The 18,624-nt window shown below is 39.8% G+C and overlaps 1 protein-coding gene across 2 annotated transcripts; it reads left to right on the top strand.

The window, feature by feature from the left end:
• Nucleotides 1-945: 945 nt before the first annotated feature.
• On the top strand, nucleotides 946-7,056 carry LOC129092202 (arfaptin-2-like). 2 transcript variants are annotated; one of them, XM_054600057.1, is made up of 10 exons: nucleotides 946-971; nucleotides 1,090-1,173; nucleotides 1,292-1,400; nucleotides 2,278-2,386; nucleotides 3,425-3,511; nucleotides 3,657-3,760; nucleotides 3,878-4,099; nucleotides 4,181-4,338; nucleotides 4,442-4,616; nucleotides 5,536-7,056. In XM_054600057.1, exons 3-10 carry the CDS (start codon nucleotides 1,302-1,304, stop codon nucleotides 5,689-5,691), a joined length of 1,110 nt encoding a protein of 369 aa, XP_054456032.1. In that variant the 5' UTR covers nucleotides 946-971; nucleotides 1,090-1,173; nucleotides 1,292-1,301; the 3' UTR covers nucleotides 5,692-7,056. The 2 variants fall into 2 exon arrangements, with proteins under 2 accessions (XP_054456032.1, XP_054456021.1); XM_054600046.1 differs by having other exon boundaries at nucleotides 955-1,173.
• Nucleotides 7,057-18,624: the final 11,568 nt, after the last annotated feature.

Raw genomic sequence — 18,624 nt, 5'->3', positions numbered from 1 at the left:
TTTATGCCGGTCCATTAACTTTTGACATGTTGATTTGTTGATTATGGGGAAAACATGACTAGTTTCATCCTTTACCTCTTATTTTTCTTTGATCTTGGGGATGCAGAAGTTAAATTTAGTCATATGCAGCAGCCTGAAAAAGAAGCAAGGGGGTGATGATGAAGGAGAAGCAACAAGGGGGAAAAGGTTTTCTCAACATTAGATTCTAGATGTTTGGAAAATATGTCACTTGCAGGAAATCAGCACATCAAAGAAAATTAGCCAATTTACTGTAGGACTTGCCTAAATTGTGGGTGGGTGTGAGTGGTTGGTTCTCTGATCAGACCTGGAGTAATTACACAAACTACATTTGGAGACCATGTGCACTTCCCTCGCATCCCTGATTGAAACAAATGAGGCAGATAATTGGAAGTGTGGTCAGTTTACCAGGGTGAGGTATATCTGGAGGCATTTCACATCTCAAAACAAACGACTGTATTTATACAGTTTGATTTCAAGAGATATTGTAATCAATGTAACAGGATGCAGCAGCCTTCATTCTAATGATTAACAATCACAGCATTTGAGGGGCCAGTTACTGTATATATGTGTTAGGTTTCACTCTGACAGTCGGTGGGCTGTTAGGGACATCTTGAGGGGCAGAATGGTACTGCAGTTTAGGGATAAAGCAACGTCAGCACCCCACGACGTGGAAGATGGAGCTGGGGAGGAGGCTTGACGATGATGCTACGTTAAAGGTATTATCTTTCAAAATAAGGGCATCTTTTCACAGTATACGCTTGAAGCCTGTCAATTGTAAAGTAACTCGCACTAAACAGTTTAGACTATGGCTTTTACTCAAAGTGCTTTGGTATTAAAACAAATATATGTGATTTGCAGTTGTGTAAAAATCACACAAACTCTTATTTCGAAGGGGCATTACTAAAGCTGTTAGCAAGCTGGATGCAGGGATTTTGGAGGGCAGATAACGTGTACGTTGCAGGAAAAATAATCATGAGTTTTGCATTGCACGATCATTAAAGACAACGGTGGTCAAGTTTGCATTTCAAGCCCGCTGTCGGTGCAAACGACGGCTTGTTTCTCCTCCAGGTCGCTTCAGTGGAGGAGGAGGAGTCAGCCGGAGCTGCGGCCACATCAGCACCGCTGAGACTAGCCAGCCACGTTAGCATCAATGTAAGCAAGAGCCGTGGTTTCTGTGTCGAGGTGGAGAAGAACTCTGTATGATTGGTGTTGTGTCCAACTACAAACACGAAAGCATCTTCATGTGTCAGTGTTTGGTGCTGTCTTGCAGAGATTGAGCCATGGCAGACAGTATCATGAGCAAGGCTGCTACTATGGAGATCCCCATTAATAGCAATGGAGACACAGGGACTCTGCAAGAGGATGACAGCCTGGAGCAGGTCAGTTTGTCATATTTCTCTCCAATCACAGACAATGTCCTTTTATCAAATCTGTTTTGGTATTTTGTGCTCAGTTTGTGTTCCACTATCCTTTTCCACACGATGGCACAGTCTGGGACTAAGGCTGTTTAGGCCAGCTGATACCTACCAGGCACAGGCATGCTGCTATGTAGTAGCTGTAACGTTATACCACTATAACCATCAGTACCTGCAACTGGGAATGATGTGTTGGGAGCATGGAGAGAGTGTCATATTAGTTGGTGTAGGTATGTGCTGATGCCATATGAGCCTTTGCATACCAGCAGTAGCAGTCAATACAATCCATAACTATTGTGCATAGTTGTATGTCTTATACTGGTACAGCCTAACATGGTCCTATGTGTGTGTGTGTGTGTGTGTGTGTGTGTGTGTGTGTGTGTGTGTGTGTGTGTGTGTGTGTGTGTGTGTGTGTGTGAGGAAAGTAATACTGTGGGCCATCATTTTTGTTGCTTCTGTTTACAATCCTTATGATGCAAATTCAAAAATTGCACTACCGGAATGTACTACTGTTTTGTTTATCCTGTGTTTGTTGTGTTGAAAATGGGCTACAACTGTATTTCGTTGTGCATCCCTGTTTTGCATAATGACAATGGAATGATCCTTGAATCCTTGAATATGGAATAATAATACAGCACATACGCAATTTCTCTGTGTGGTCTGTGTGCAGGCTGACTTTGATCGCTCATTTTTAGATTATTTACATTTTAATTTTTTTGGGGGAAGAAATATATTTATTGTTCAAGTTTTTTTTGTAAGTCGTAGCTTTCTAGTTACTTAAATGCAATACTATGTATTGCCTTCTTAACCATATGTGTTACCTACATTTTAAATCCATCAGGATTTGCAGCAGGTGATGGTGTCTGGACCCAACCTGAATGAAACCAGCATTGTCTCAGGAGGTTATGGAGGACCTGCAGGGGGCATCATTCCTACCAGCAGCATCAAAGGTACTGTTACAAAAGCTGAATGCCATCCTTTACAGGTTTGCTTTGTTGTTTATTCTTCACAGTACAGATATATCATGAATGCTGTTTTTTTGTAATAGCTGCTGTACCATAGCTTTAATTCCTGCCGATAACTCTACTTCAGTTTAGGAGGGTTATCGATCAATGCAAATCACCCTGCAATTACTTTTCAGTAAAAGCTCACTGTTCATTCCACTCTCTGTTCTGATTTGACCCCACAATCCCCCCAACAGGCTTTGCAGACTTCCATGCGAGAGATCTGTCAATGTTGTTGCAATCCTTAAGTCACTGAGAGAGGTTGATACTTAATACCCCTTAAAGAAACCATACCGAGAGCTTTTCTTCCTTGTATTCTGATGTGCCACTAGAGAGTTGCGGACCTCTAGGCTCCTGGTTCACCTTACATACATCCATATCCCATAGGGCCTGCAGTTCGCTTCAACCCTGAGTATCTGGACAGAAGACGAGCCCCTGCAGCAGGACCAGGTGGCTGTGTATTCTGACCACCCTATTTTGTTTTCCATAATATGTTGGACTGTTTGGCCTCGTATAAGAGGTTTTGATATTGCCTGACTGAGGGAGTTTCATGCAACCTTGCTTGTACCTCTTCAACTCACAGCTTCAGCAACATGAAGTGTTTTGGCAGCTTTCAAACTTGGGGGTGCACTAACCTGATATTACAGGGATCTAACTTTAAATGTTGTGTTGATGTCTAATAAGAATGACCTATTTTGTACTGTAAAATGCACTTTGGATGACTGTTATGACATTGCATGGTAGTGACCTCTCATTCCATAAAGTCCATTTTCATCTTTTTATATTCTGCATGAGAAACTTGCATGGTGGATTATTTTAAAACCCCTTTTACTCCAACTTTTAATGTTTCCTTCACCACAGTGCATAACATTTTTTTCCTTCAGTATGCTGTTCAGCTGCCTATCTCACGCCGAACGTTGTTTGTAGATATTTTACACCTTCCTCTCATCCTCACTCTTTTCATCATCACCATGCTCATTTCAGACATTCGCATGAAATCCAGGGGTGTTGGCTTGCCTAAAAGCCAATCTACAGCCAGTGGACTTGCCCAACACACAGACCAGCATCCAGGTATCACCAGGCTCATCACCATGTCAACACTGTACTCTTCACTCACTCTCATTACCCATGCAATTTATGCAAACCTCTGCTCTCTGTAAACTTTGATAGGATAACATGCATCAGAGTGGACATTGTTTTGTTTTTTCTCTGTTAGGTTCCTCGAACAGTAACTCTGGTAATTCCACTGAAGAAGTTTCTCGGGGTGTGGCCGTGGAGAAATTGGACAGTGTAAAGAAATGGGGCATAAACACATACAAGGTATTGTGCACTGTGTCTAGATACTTTGCTTTTTTCCGTTTTTCAGTCGAGCTGACCATAATGTCATGAGATTTTCTTTATGTTGGGTTTAATGTAGTCTCTATATCCACTGTGCAGTGTACAAAGCAGATGTTCTCAGAGAGGTTTGGCAGAGGTTCAAGAACAGTAGACCTTGAACTGGAGGCTCAGATTGACGTGTTAAGGGAGACCAAGAACAAGTATGAAAACATCCTAAGACTGGCCACTGCACTCACCAGTCATTTTCAAAGCATGGTGGAGACACAGCAGGCTCTAGGAGACACCTTCACGGACCTCAGCCAGAAGTCCCCAGAGTTGCAGGTACTGTACAGTGAAAAAGCTCCCTGTTTGATGTGACATGGAACTGAAGTTAGCAGGTGAAACTAATTTGTTTCTCTACAGGACGAGTTTGGGTATAATGCAGAAACACAAAAGCTGTTGTGTAGGAATGGCGAGGCTCTGCTCGGTGCCATCACCTTCTTCGTGTCCAGCATCGACACGCTGGTCAACAAAACAATGGAGGATACTCTGCTGACCATTAAGCTGTATGAAAACGCAAGGTAACAAACCCTGACATCCCGTGTAGGAGTTGAGGAATATTATCTGAATTCCTGTAGGGTGAAACCTGGAAAAAGAGAGAGCCTGAACTTTTTTTGCATGCAGACTTGAGTTTGATGCCTATCGCTCTGATCTGGAGGAGCTGAGTTTGGGCCCCAGGGATGGAGCTGCCATGGTGCGCATTGAGATGGCTCAGCATGAATACCAGATCTACAGAGACAAATATGAAAGGCTGCGTAGTGATGTCACCATCAAGCTCAAATTCCTGGAGGAAAACAAGGTTTGTGCTTAACAATTTTCTATTTTCTCTCTAACTCGATACCTCCTGAAATCTTGTTCTTTCTGATCTCAAGTGGGTTAACTTCTCACCTTGCTGCGGTGATGTATAGGTGAACACCTTTGACTACACCCAACCATGGGTTTAAGTGTTGCTGGGCGTGGTCAGGGGTGAAACAGGCATGAAACTGTCAACCAGTGCAAACCAGTAAAACACTGCTCTTCAGCAATGTGTCCAGTTACTCATTAAAAACACCCACTCAAGATTGCTTTTGTATAGCATTCTGAATGTGGAGAAACAGTCAATTATATTCAGAAAAGATGCAGCATGTTGTGATGTATTCCGATTTGTTGTTGCTCTAACCTCACATTGATTTGTTAAATGGTGCCTAATTTACAGTGTTAAGTAAATCCAGAGCTTTCAAAATGTTGTGCACTGCAGCAGTGTTTTAGGACTAATTTGCCAGATTAAGGCAGAAAATGCCCCTCCTCCATTGGCTTTAAGCATCTTCTGAGGCAGAACAGGTCAAACTAAAGGAAGCAGGCACACAGACACTAGCACATTCATGCTCTAGATAATTACACTAAAGAGAGAGTTTTGTGAAATTAAACACAGACCGATGCATAAGAAGCACATGTTTTATTTTTTCAGATTTGAAAACAAGAACGATTAAAATTCAACAGTCACTGTTTTTATGATTTATCATGCCTAAAATAGCTCAAAACGCCGGCTTGGGAACACTTGGGAATACATCTTTGATGAATGTAATGTGCAAGTTGCTTTTAGGTTGATTCCCCAGGAACTAATCTGAGCAGCTAGTAAATGTCTTCTTGATAGATGTCCAGGGGCTGTACTTTCCTTAACACTTGAAACTGTGTTTGTACTGTAGTGGCAGAATTTCACTCTTCTTTTTTTCTTCTAGGTGAAGGTTATGCACAAGCAGCTGCTTCTCTTCCATAATGCTATCTCAGCTTACTTTGCTGGCAACCAGGAGCAGTTGGAACAAACTCTAATACAGTTCAATGTAAAGTTAAAGCCCCCAGGATCGGACAAGCCATCCTGGCTGGAGGAGCAGTAAAGAGCGCTCTGGGTTCAGCTGCTCGACATGTACAGTGACAAGCTGGTCCGTGAAGATCCTGACATTGTGATTATGGACAAGGATGAAATGCATAAAGGTGTACATAGGAGAATCAATTACAGCCAGTGGTAAAGAAAAACATGAGATATCTCTTTTCTGTTTTTCAGTATCCTGTATTCAAAAGATGGTACAACAATTTAGGTTGTAATACGATTTCTTGGTTTGGTTTAGTCTCAAAATGACCTTTTGTTACTTTCTTATTCTTTAGGTAGTACAATCATTATCATGAATATCACTTCTTATTAATGTACAGTATAGTCTACTATTGTGGAGCGATCCCTTGGCAGTTTTGCACATGCATTATTTTGTTGTTTTTTTGTTGTGTAAAGCGTTATCTTATATTTCAGAGTATATCACATTAGAGGAGTTCCACAAATCAGATTAGCAAATTAGAGGGATAATGTCAAAATATCTTATGTAATATCCTCTGAAATTGTACTTATTTTTCTTAAGTGTGCATGACTGAACCATGTTTTTCAAATTTAGTTTTACAGATTACGATCAAAGAAATCAGGATATAGCATAGTTTTCAAAGATATCCCACTTCCTTCTAATTTTGCTTTGTGGTATACCTGCTTGAATGGTCAGTTTACAGTGTTCATGCATAGAAGGGGAAAGATGTATAGTGAATATAGTGATTTTCTCTGACTGAATATACAGTTCATAAATAGTTTGATCAACTAGATTTTGAGAACCTTGAGATATTTCCTGATGAATGCAGCACAGAATGGTCTGTCTTGTTTTCTCCAGTTTACACATAGAAACAAGCCTCAAGAACAGATTTTACAATTAGAAACTCAGCATTAAGCAATCAATATATTGGATGCTTTGATTATAAATACAAACATCTGGACTATCATAAAGAGATCAAAATGCAACACAGTGTTTGATTTATGTTTTTTTGGAATTGCCTGTGTTCAACTAAAAATAGCCTCTGACACTCATTCTTGAATTTTCAAATTCTTAAACATGAATGGAATTACCGGATACATCTGATACCACATGCATTATAGGATACAATTCAAATTTCATTGTCTTCAAGGACAGAATGTAAACACACATTTTTCTTATCCTTTTATTTATTTACAATCTGTTTGTGTCATAGCATTGTATGTCATCTACATTTGTTTTCAGTTTTAGTCAGCTGATTGTTTTTTTCTTGTTCTGCATTTCCAATAAAAACTGCTGGATGTTTTGTTTCACCTAACTGTGCCGTCGACACAAATATGTCAGTTACTTTTGGGAAGCTCTCAAAGATTATGTACGAGAAACTCACAACATATGTTGTATGTATGCACCGTTAATTATGTACATGATAATACAATCTGATATATCTCTAACATGCTTTCCATGACTTGTTATCTTCTTTCATAATCATCAAATGACACTTACTAATCAAAGGTGTTGTTGAGTTTATTGTAGTAAGGCAGACTGAAGAATATTGATCTGTTTTGGGGGATTTAAGTAGAAATGTGAAGTTAGCGATCTTGACATAAGACCATGTAATTTACAGCTTTATTCACACTGAACTGATTCCTTTACTGCACCAGTATTAACAAACTCCTGATGCAAAAATATAACAGTTAAACGGTATCAGCTAACATTGCAAAGTTATTTTCAGCTGTTGCCCACACAGTTAGTTAATTTGACAATTTCGGATTTGCGATGGGTTTGATAAATACACATCACATCCCGTAACCTACTGTATGCATTTACATGTTTTAACTGTTGTGTTTATTATGTTTCCCCTTACTGATTTAGTTCCTCCATATTGTCACTCACTGATTCAGTTGGTACTCAATTGCAGGACAAAGGCAAACTAAAGCAAAAAGGGCATTCCTGCTGAAGAAAGAGTTTGTATGTGGAATGTCTGAGTCTATCAATTCTGTCTATGAGGAGTGGACAAAAGCTAGTTCTTTGCTGTTGCTGCAACTTGCATGACATGCATTCATCTTAGAGACAGGGGATGTTACCATAAGTAAGTTTTAAGGCACACATTTTCTTAAACAGATCCCTCATTCTCCTTATGCAGGTGAGGAGTCTATTTGTTTATTGAGTTTCCCTTAGTATTTGATTATAGACAACCAATGATTTGCATACAAAAGCTTGTAGGGTTCTACAGCTATCATTCTAGCAGCTTATCATTGCTGGGGCAGAGTTGAAGCTGCTATTTGACAACCCTGCGAACTGTAAGGCCAGCCTCACTCAAACAAATGGCATTATGTGAGCTGGTCGAATGGATTAATGTTTAACTAAAGCATGTTTTTTCATATTCACTTGCTATTTTATTTTTTTTTTTTTTTGCTGACAAAACAAAACACTTTTTTTTTTTTAAACTAACGAATACTGTTTTTCTTAACGGTATAATTGTATTGCATACTTCGTGCTAAAAGCCTGGTCTACTACAAACACCTTCAATAAATCAATGTTCTTCACGCTGGAGGAGTCTATAAACCCAGTGGCCTGCTCACATGAGGTCATGACAGCGGGACAGAGAACAACGTGGTCACAAACAGAAGCCAACCAGCCTAAATACATGGAGACATCCCAGAGTTCCTTGTTCTGGGAAGGTGTGGGCCGCCATGGCTTCTGGGCGTGTCGTGCACGCAGGTAGTTTCGACACTCTCCCTCGCACTGTTCAGGCTGCTGTCAGTCTCCTTTAATGGTGAAGCTTTCACAAGACAACGCAAGAAGAAGGCAAAGAAATAAATGAGGATAATGGGGCAGTGGTTGAGTAAAAAACAAAGGTATGTTGTCTTTTGCTTCCTGATGGCGTTAGTATATTAACAGACATTGTAACACATTGTGGTTCGGGTAGTTTGTAGATAGAGGTGGATTAGTTTAGCTCGGTACTGAATACAACACGAAGCCATAACAGGAAACAAGTCTTTTTTTTTATAATTTAATTTTATGAATATTTTATTCACATGTTTTTGCCAAATAAGCTTCAAAAGTGACTAACTCAGTCTTAAGGGATGAATTTATAGCTATTTATGTATAATGTTATAAAAAAACTGCCACCCATAATCCTATAACAATTTGGAAGTATTGTAATAGAATAAGAGTAACTTCTGCATTACGATTCCAAAGTGTATTGTAGATAATTGTAATGTTTTTCATGGGTTTTGACAAAACTTGAAGCACTACAGTCAGTGCTTTATCCATTGCTAATCACTGTTGCTTACAGTCATAGTGTACATGAGTGTTTTTTATAAAGCTGTCCCCACCCTGTTGTGTTTCTTTCAGTCTGAATGTATCATCCTAACTGACAACTCTTTGAACAAGTCCCTCCAGCACAACAACTGCAGCACAGTCCCATAAAGACACTCATCCAGAGTTGTTTATAGTTGGCTGCTAATTCTTTTATAGGCTTTAATCCTGTCTGTATGTAAGACTGAGATGACTGCATCCCAAACCTGCTGAGTTTCTTGACAAAACATGCAACCAGGAGGTCCTCCCGCTCCACCACCTCCGCCACCACCACCGCCTCCGCCGCCACCACCCCCACCTCCGCCTCCGCCTCCACCTCCACCTCCACCTCCAGCCCCTGGCCTCCCTCCATCACTACATGGCGCCGGCCTCATTGCAAAGGGGGCGCACCGGCGCTCCAGGATGCGTAATTTTAACTGGGAAACACTTCCTAAACACAGTGTGATAGGAAAGCACAACATCTGGACCGCAGATAAGACTGATGGGGAATATGAGCTGGACACTGATCACATGGAGGAGCTGTTCAGCCACAAGCAGAACCAGCAGCAACTCAAGGCCATGAACCGCCAGAGTCTGAGGGGCCTGCCGACTGCTGCCTCAGGAGGCGGAATGGTGAGTTTTCCAGCCACATGATCCAAGGGTTTGTAGCAATATATTAAAGTGTAAGATACTTTTTGTTGTGTAATGCTGAGATATGGAGACAACCTTTGTAAACCTGGATTGATCTATTTTTTTTAAGGCGGTAGAGATGAACAGAAACAATGTTCCTATGCAGCAAACTCTATCCCATGTAGATGTCCTCGGTTGTGCTCATTCTGCATATGAAATTAATGACGTGATTTTTAGAGAATGGGACTGTAGTTATTTTTTTAGAACCATCGCGTTTTTATCTCTTCTCTTTTTGGAGTAGAAAAATAATCAATTTATTTGTATAATGCATCGACAGAATAGAAATACATTAAAGTAATGCTTTTCTTATGAACATTGTGTTTTGGTTTAGAATCTCTCAATACAAGGGTGGAGTCACACTATTCTTCCTATCTGTTTGCTAAAGGAAGGTATAACAGTGTCCTCACACAACATCATTCTGAATTGTATCCTAATTGTGCTCTGCATTTAAGCCGTTGTTCAAGACAAGCTGTTGTGCCATTCATTTAGAGGCAAGTCTTAAGGCAAAACAGATCATTCTCTTGTGGAACAATCAAGGTCTGTTGTCTAACAAAAGTGGGTTGAATTCTGTTACCAAACTTTTACTTTGACCTATGTCCCATTTTCTAAGAGAGACACTGAGAAAATGTCTCGCTGATGCAAAATGGTATCTTTGCCCTGATTGTTCACTACGATCAACTCAAATAATCCTTAACCTTTGGAATCAACTGTCTGTTTGGAAAGCTGAGGAAATTGATACAAAATACACTGCTCAAGCCAATAGTGCAACTATCTCAGCGACTGACAGGTGATTATATCCAGGTCTGTGTCTGTTTCCATTCCCAGGTTTCCATCCTCAACTCCAAGAGTAGCATGAACATTGGAATTTTCCTAAAGCAATTCAAGCGGTGAGTCAGTGTTAGTACTTTTAAGGTGTGATTGGTTTTGCACAATGATCTCGTCATGTTCTGTAAAACTGCACTGCACAAGATGAGGCAGACAGACTAGTCTGCAACATGACTGCATCATACTTGCAAACCCTTGAAAGACAACATGTCCTGACTGGTCTGATATGCACTGTTCTATAGCTCTAACAGGTTACCTCCCTAGTAACACTCATTGACATTTCAATGATACATCATTGAAAGGTATTATAAATGTACTGCTTAAGGCTATTTGGACCACGTGACAGAAATGGAAAACATCCTATATAACCTTAAGCATTTGCAAACTGACAAAAAAATCAGCAACAGCAAAACAACATATGTATCAACACAATCGTCTAACTATTCCAAGCTTCTGTCTCCTCTTCTAAACAAGTCTCAAATGTTTGTTTCTTTCTGTTCCAAATATGTTTCTTGTCAGAGAAATTGAATCATTCTAATATCCTGTACAGCATGTGTTTTTCTGAGGAAAGGCATCAGAAGTGTTGCTATTTCGCAAAGCTATTTGAGCAGGTAGAGGCTTGTTGATTTCAGCAGCCCAACTTTTTGAACTATGCAAAAGTGTGGAATTAACAAAGACGAGCACTGCTCGTGATCAGTCCCAACCCTCAACAAAAACATAAAGATAATTACAACCCCATCTGTCTCTCCACCTCACTCCATAGGCCTGTACAAGACATGATTGAAGAAATCAAATCAGGAAGTAGTCTCAGTTTTGGTTCTGGAAAACTGAGGAAGCTGTGCAAGATGCTGCCAGATGAAGGGGAGGTACTTGTGACAGCTGTCTATTTTTTTCCCACATGTATAATGTGTTCTGTCAATCTTACAACTTTGTTGCTTGTGATTTAATCTCAGAAACACAATCAGATTTTAAGATTTGTGCCTACTTTTTCGTTTTTGGCAGGTGAGGAAGCTGCTCAGTTTTAAGGGCGACCTTTCCACTCTCCCTGAAGTAGATCTGTTTATGCTAATGCTGGTCAAGATTCCCAGGTAAGGTGTCTGAATATAATAACATGTATTGCATGTGTTAAAAGTCAGTAGTAGTTCACTAATGATGGATAACGTGTGTGTCTTAGCTATGAAGAGCGTCTTAGCAGCTTGGTACTCAAGGAGGAATTTTTCCCCCTCATGGATGAAATGAAAGAATGCATTGGCACTTTGACAGCAGCTGGAAAGGGTAATGTTTGTTTCCCTGGATTTGAAATAGATAGGACTAGTAACAGATTTTGAGGAAAAATAGAGTAGTAAACCAATGAAGACTTTGAATTCAACATGCGTGTCTTATTTCAGAGCTGTTGGAGTCTGATCATCTCCATTCTGTCATTCGGATGGTACTGAAGACTGGAAATTACATGAATGCTGTAAGTGTTTAATAAGGGATAGTGGAGTCTTGGATGACTCTCTATTGTTTGTGCATCTCGGAGTCTAATTATATTTATTTTATCACAGGGTGGTTATGCAGGCAGTGCAATTGGCTTCCGAATGGCTTCTCTGTTAAAGCTAGTCGACACCAAAGCAAACAAACCTGGAATGAATCTTATGCATTATGTTGTGATGGCAAGTAGTTTTTATTTCTTTGATCTGTTTGCAATGTAGATTTTTTTCTGTATGTTCAGATATGTTTGTGATGTGTGAATTTTCTTCTTTTTTTTTAAACTTTCATATGCACCACAGCAAGCTCAGAAGGCAGATATGGAGCTGCTTAAATTTACAGACCAACTCAAACACATTGAAGCTGCAGCAAGGTAAACAATCTGGCACTCAGCATATGCTAACCGTCTGGTATCTTCTGTACCATGACAATGTTTCTTTTTTTTTTCTTAGAATGAATAAAGGTGAAATTGAAGCAGAGTTTGAAAAACAGGTAAGGAAAGTTCAAGCTGCCAGGGCGGACACCTTGAAGCAAGAAGAGCTAAAGGCACAGATGGAGGATTTTCTGAAGGTGAGGAAGCCTTCTGTCTGGGAATTCAGCCCAGTTTGTAAGATTTGTAATGGTGATGTTCTAATGTTTTTTGATTTGGGCTTCATTTAGGAGGCTGAGGTCTGCTTGGAAGAAATAGAGACTGATCTTCAGGAACTGCAGTCAGTGACTGACTCTGTGGCAGAGTACTTCTGCGAAAACCCAAACAACTTCAAATTGGAGGAGTGCTTCTCCATTTTCAATTCCTTTTGTGAGAGATTTATGCGAGCCATGGAGGTAAACCTATGTACTGTTATTTCTTTCTAAACTAAGGTACTGTGGATTACTTGGGTTGTTACTGACATCTGGTGAAAATTTCATGTCAATAGCACCTTTAGAAATATATTTACTGAGAAAAATGGTGACGTGTTCAATACTTATTTTCCCCTGCTGTATAAAAAAAACCTCATGTTTGATCCATAAACTGTGTGATTATCTTCAGGAAAACAAGGCTCGCGAGGTGGCAGAGCTGCAGCGGAGACACAGAGACAGATTGCAGAGTACTGCCAAACGTAGGTCCACAGCTACCTGCTCCAGTAGAGACAAGGAAATGGATGGAATTGCGTTGCAGTCAGTACTAAATAACTTTCTTACGAAGGGTATCTCACGGAGGAGACCCGGAAGGCCCTCGTCCACTCATGGAAGCCCCCGGAATGGCAGCCCCAACAATGGGAGTCTATCAGAAATTATCTCTCAGGCAAACACCCCCCCTGGAAAACAGATAAAAGGAGGCTCTTCTATAGCTAAGGATATGGGCAGAAAAGAGTGGAATTCAGCAGTTGAACCCACAGAGAAGTTTTCACAAAAGAAAGATCAGTCCAAATGCGAGGAAAACAAGACAAAGGGTGGCATTCCTTACGAACAAGAGATGAAAACTTCCGGAAAAGAAGAATCCATAGGTTTTACACACCCAGCCAATAGGACCACCAGCATTTCCTCCTCAGGCAGATCTTTATCAGCTGCCACTGATGATAGTGAGGAAGATCTACAGGATAATAATGAGGAGGAGGCTCAAAAGTTGCGTGAAGCATCTAAAAAAGTTTTGCGCTTTCAAAACAGCCGCACCAGCGTCTCATCTGATGACCATTCTCTGGAAAATCCAAAATCTCCTGGTGCAATTACCACCTTGCCTCGTCAACGCACCTTCGATGAGGACACAGAGAGATATCCCGGAGACCCCACCAATGATGATTTAGTTCGATTTTTGCTTAATCCTCAGTCCACCTCAAAACGTAACATTAGCCGCCGCCATACTCTACCTACCAAAGTCCCTAAAACTGAGGGAGAGGAAGACAATCTGTGCGCTAAGCCTCCAGTCAGAACTCCTCTTTGTGCGGCAAAAGAAAAATGGACACTACCAGCAGATGGAGTGTTTGACTTTACTGACACGTCTCACAACTTTCAAAAAGCTGGTGCTCAAGACCAGAATTCTCTATCAGTAGAAAAGAAAAGCAAGCCGAATGTTTCTGTAACCCATGTTCCAGATGAAGGTCTTGGAGAGCAAAACAAAGTGGGGAAATCAGTGGAGCCTACGGCCAAACACTCGCAGAGTAATGTTGAAAATGTTCCCACGAAAAGTACATGGCCTAAGACTGAAAACTCTGGACTGTTTTTTAGCTTTTTAAAACGCCTCGGAGACATGAGCAAATTGCAGAACAGCAAGGAAACTGTCGATAAGGACACTGGTTCTGGTGTGTAGGCATTAAGATGTATCAAATTTAAAGTCAGGGAAGCACATGTAACTTTAGTATTACTTGTAATTTACTCATCATGGTGATGATGTAGTGTTATATTTAATATATAAAACCATGATATATTGATAAAGAGGTTGTTAAGAAATGTAGAGAAGGTTCTAGTAAAGTGGTTGGAGAATGTTTTTGTTGAGGAAGGCCAATTTGTATGTTGTACCACTAGATGGCGTGTTGTTGATTTCCAAGCAAGGTGTACATTGCCAAGTAAACAAAAGAACAATGGGCACACACACTGTAAGACAATTTTTATTCCTGGATATTAGCATTACCTTTACATGATTGCATTGTCCTTATCAGTTGGGTAACTGGCGGAATACTGAGTGTGTGTTCTTTGTCAGGATTGAAATGTGCAACCTTGCAGAATGAATTGAGAAAGTAAATGAATACTGGGTGTGAGCATAAGAAAGCATAGAGAGATTGGACTGTATGTAAAATGTTGGTTTATTTTTGATACTTTGATAAATGACTACTTGTACTGCATGCTTGAATTCAATGCTGTTGTTTTTCAGTTTTACATCATGAATCTTTGTTTTTTGTCTCTTTGCGTTCATCTTTCATCTTTTGTCACAACAAAAATGCAGAAGGTTGATGATTCTTTCAGGGTCTCGCTCAATTCAGCCATTGTTTTGAGCTTAAATGGGTCAGTGTTAAAAATGCAGCCTGTATATGAGCAGAGCTCAACCACGGACTGTCAGTAGTATGGAAGTGTGCTGATCAAATTAACTTGACAAGAGATTGCTGAGGTTGAAGGGCCAACGGCTGGTTGCCTTTTATGATGGAAGGAACCAGCCTCACTGCATTTATGACTGTAATATTTCTCTTTTTAGGACCTTTTCTAGCTGTTAGACTGAAGTGTTACAGTGAGGTCATGAAAATGACTTTCTATTGAGTTCTGTCCTAATTTAAACACCAACTGAAGTGATCTGAATGCTTTCTATATTTCTTTGGTATTAAATATTTACAAGACTGAGATGGAAGCCATCAAAGTTAAAGAAAAACAAATTGCATTGCCATTAAATTATGAATTGTCAAATTGTTCTTTGTATCTCTTATAAGTAAGAGTGGTAAATAAATATGTATGGAACTTATTTTTTAATAAGAGAATCACTAAGGTAAGGTCAAATGTTAGTCATGAATGCCCCACCGCTCTGCACTGCGACAGCGCGACAGCGCTACCGATAGCATCTCTGTCAATTTTGTTGCTGCATTAAAGAGGGTTACACTTAAATTGTAATTCATGTTCATTTTTAAGGCTTTTTAAGAAGTTGCTGGTGTACGACTACCCAATTCAATAAATTTATTTTTTTATATAAATTTCTGTATATGTCTGGTAAATATTGGCTTTTCCTTATAGTTTGTGGGAATGTCAAACTGTTTGTATTTCCTGCACTGTTGGACTAATGAGGCCCCAAAGACATGGTGTCAGTAATAAAGCTAGTTATTCAAATGTTATAACTGGAGAAAGGATTCCTAAATGTAGGATGTTGATGTACAGAGGAGGATTAGATTTTCTTTTCCTTCTGCAACAAACGGATTGAAACAGATACAGACATAAACCCTATTGATAGCCCTTTGAGGGTTGCACCTGTACTCTGTACACTTTGTTATCACAGCACCCTTGTTACTTGGGATAGCTTGCAAATTAACGATGAGTTTGTTGATGCAGGCGGCAGTACTAAATTTGTAAATCAGGAAATACGTAAACACAGAACACGCAACAGAGACGTAGCTATGTTAAAACCAATATGACTCAAGTACAGTAATTTGCTGTGGATTGACAGGTCTACAGGACCTTCCAGGTCTAACAGGACCTTCCAGGTCTAACAGGACTTTCCAGGTCTACAGGATATCCTTGTTTAGGCTCAGAGGGGTACTAAAAGGCCACCAGTTAAAGAGTACCCTGGGTGTTTGATGTCTCAACTAAACTTTTGGGGAAATAACTCATCTTTTACCAGACGAAATGGAAGATTACAGACATCAGATTTGAACTTGAACGCCTGCATGAGAAAGGTAAGTTATGTCATTATTCTTACAGTATTAATTAAACGCTTTAGAATTCAGTAACATTTAAAATAGGTGCTTGGAGTCATTTTGAAGTACAGTACAATGTTGAGAATATTTTTGTTGTAAAATAGATAACATAATTGGTTACCAACACAGAGTCAACCACGGACTGTCCTCAGAGTCTTAACCATGAAATTCTCAGAGTACTGTTGTAGCCCCAAAAGATGTGTTTTGTGTTGTTGTTTTTTGTTTTAATTATATATATATTTTTTAGTTCTTCTGCAACAAACAGATTGAAACAGATACAGACATTAACCCTATTGATAGCCCTTTGATGGTTGCATCTGTACTCTGTACACTTTGCTTGACACAGAACAAGTAACGCATCGAAACGAAGTGCTTGGTGCACTTCTTTTCTGGACGACATTACCGTACAAAATAAATGTAGTATTAGGCAAACAAAACCCCATATTTAGGTGTAAGAAAAACATGATGGTTTGGCTTAAAGTATCAAAACTGTCACTAAGGCATCACTTCTAAAGAACACTTTTGGACACTTTTTGTCAAACAACAGTCTTCTGGTTGACAGTCCTGTTGTGTTTCTTGGGCCTAACCGCCTCCCGTCCCGCCCACAATAAGTGGTCTTCTTCAATAGTTAACACTATGTCTCCAGCTCTGATCGCTACATAGTCACATTGATGCGTTTAATTTGTGTCAGCCACAAAAAAAGGATTTCCTTTATTCAAAAGGAAAACTCTAACCTTGTACATGAAGGCAATGGATTGCAGTCTGTGAAATTCCACCGAACCCCATGATACTGAGTTCTTTCACAACTCTATAGAAGTGGCCAATCACAATACATTTATATATGTCAATCTTGGAACAGTCATGTGGTTTAATTTAGTAGGTATTGACAAATCCATTCTTGTTTGGTTTTGGCGTTGCTAGTTTGATTTAACCATGACCTGTGACCGGCCGATCATTCTCATATTTCTCATATTTTTGGCGATGTAGTTGAGGCGGCCCGGATGAAGCCTGGTTGCTGAAACATGCCCAACTTGTTTAAAGCTACCAAGATTGATTTGGCTAACAAACTAGGCTGTTGCTAGCATGCTAGGGTAAGCATGTGGTCTTGATGTTCCCAGTTACCGGTTGGTTCCAGTGCTAACGTATTAACTTAAACAATATAACATTAGTATTTCATTCACTGAAAAACCTGGATCACATGACTTGTTGAATCAATCAGTCAATTTATTTCTCACCTAAAATTGCACAAGGACACGTTATTTCTCCAGTGAAATGCAATTATATATATTATTGAAAGAAAATTGGAACCCGCAAAAATTGGAATCTGCAGGTCGGACTTTCAAAATATCAGAAATCGGAATCAGGCAAGAAAATTGCAATCGGTCCATCTCTATTGCTTTTCTATTTTGTGATGAAATGAATACTGCTGTCCCTACAGGCCATAAGAACCTTCTGTTCTTACTGTTTTTACATGGCTTTGTTTATTTGTTGCCTACTTCTATCTCTATTCAGTGAGTCTTGACACCTGACAGCTATATATAATGGTTCCACCACCGAGGATGTCTTACCAGGTGGACCTGAAGTATTTAGAGTCAGAATCAGCTTTACTGGACATGTATGCGTATGCATACAAGGAATTTGCCTCAGGTTTCTTCCACTCACTAATGTACACAGAAACAGACAAATAAACAAAAAACAAGGAGATCAAAGAAGAAAAAAGATTAAGAATAAACATTGAACTATTATGTACACATGAAATATAAAATGCAAAAGTATAATCAGTGATAAAAAAAGATAATAATCACTCACCTGCTTCTGCTTGTTCAGGTTTCTACACCTGGATCAGGGAGACGTAACTAAGCTAAAACCAGCAGAACTGAGGTAATATGTTAGTGATGGGCCACAATCTGCTCTCGCCTCAACCTAAGAAGTTCAGATGGTTGATGTACATCAGTCCTGTCCTCGCCATCCTCTCGCTCAGTCTGCTGCTGTGGATCTACACGTGAGTAAAATCTTCAGCCTGATCGGCTTCAATGTGACTCAAATGTCTTGACATTTGAAACACCATTATTTTTAGCCTGAAATAAGCGGGCCATCAGCTACCAGCTAGTGTTTTAAGGTATGACTATGTTTACACCCCCCTAAGCTGTTAAAGAGAGCATGTGAATTAATGTGTAAAACTAAATTTCTGTTGTGTCTTTCCAACATTTATTCTTTGTAATTTCTCCAGATTTGCGTTACATTTGGGTGGGATTCAATCAAATGAACACCACACTATGTGACACACATCTTCTTTGCCCTCACTTGACACCACTCATAATTACAGAGG

Source organism: Anoplopoma fimbria, chromosome 1 (genome assembly GCF_027596085.1).
Source record: "Anoplopoma fimbria isolate UVic2021 breed Golden Eagle Sablefish chromosome 1, Afim_UVic_2022, whole genome shotgun sequence".
Taxonomy (NCBI): domain Eukaryota; kingdom Metazoa; phylum Chordata; class Actinopteri; order Perciformes; family Anoplopomatidae; genus Anoplopoma; species Anoplopoma fimbria.
This window is presented reverse-complemented; position numbering and strand designations above follow the sequence as displayed.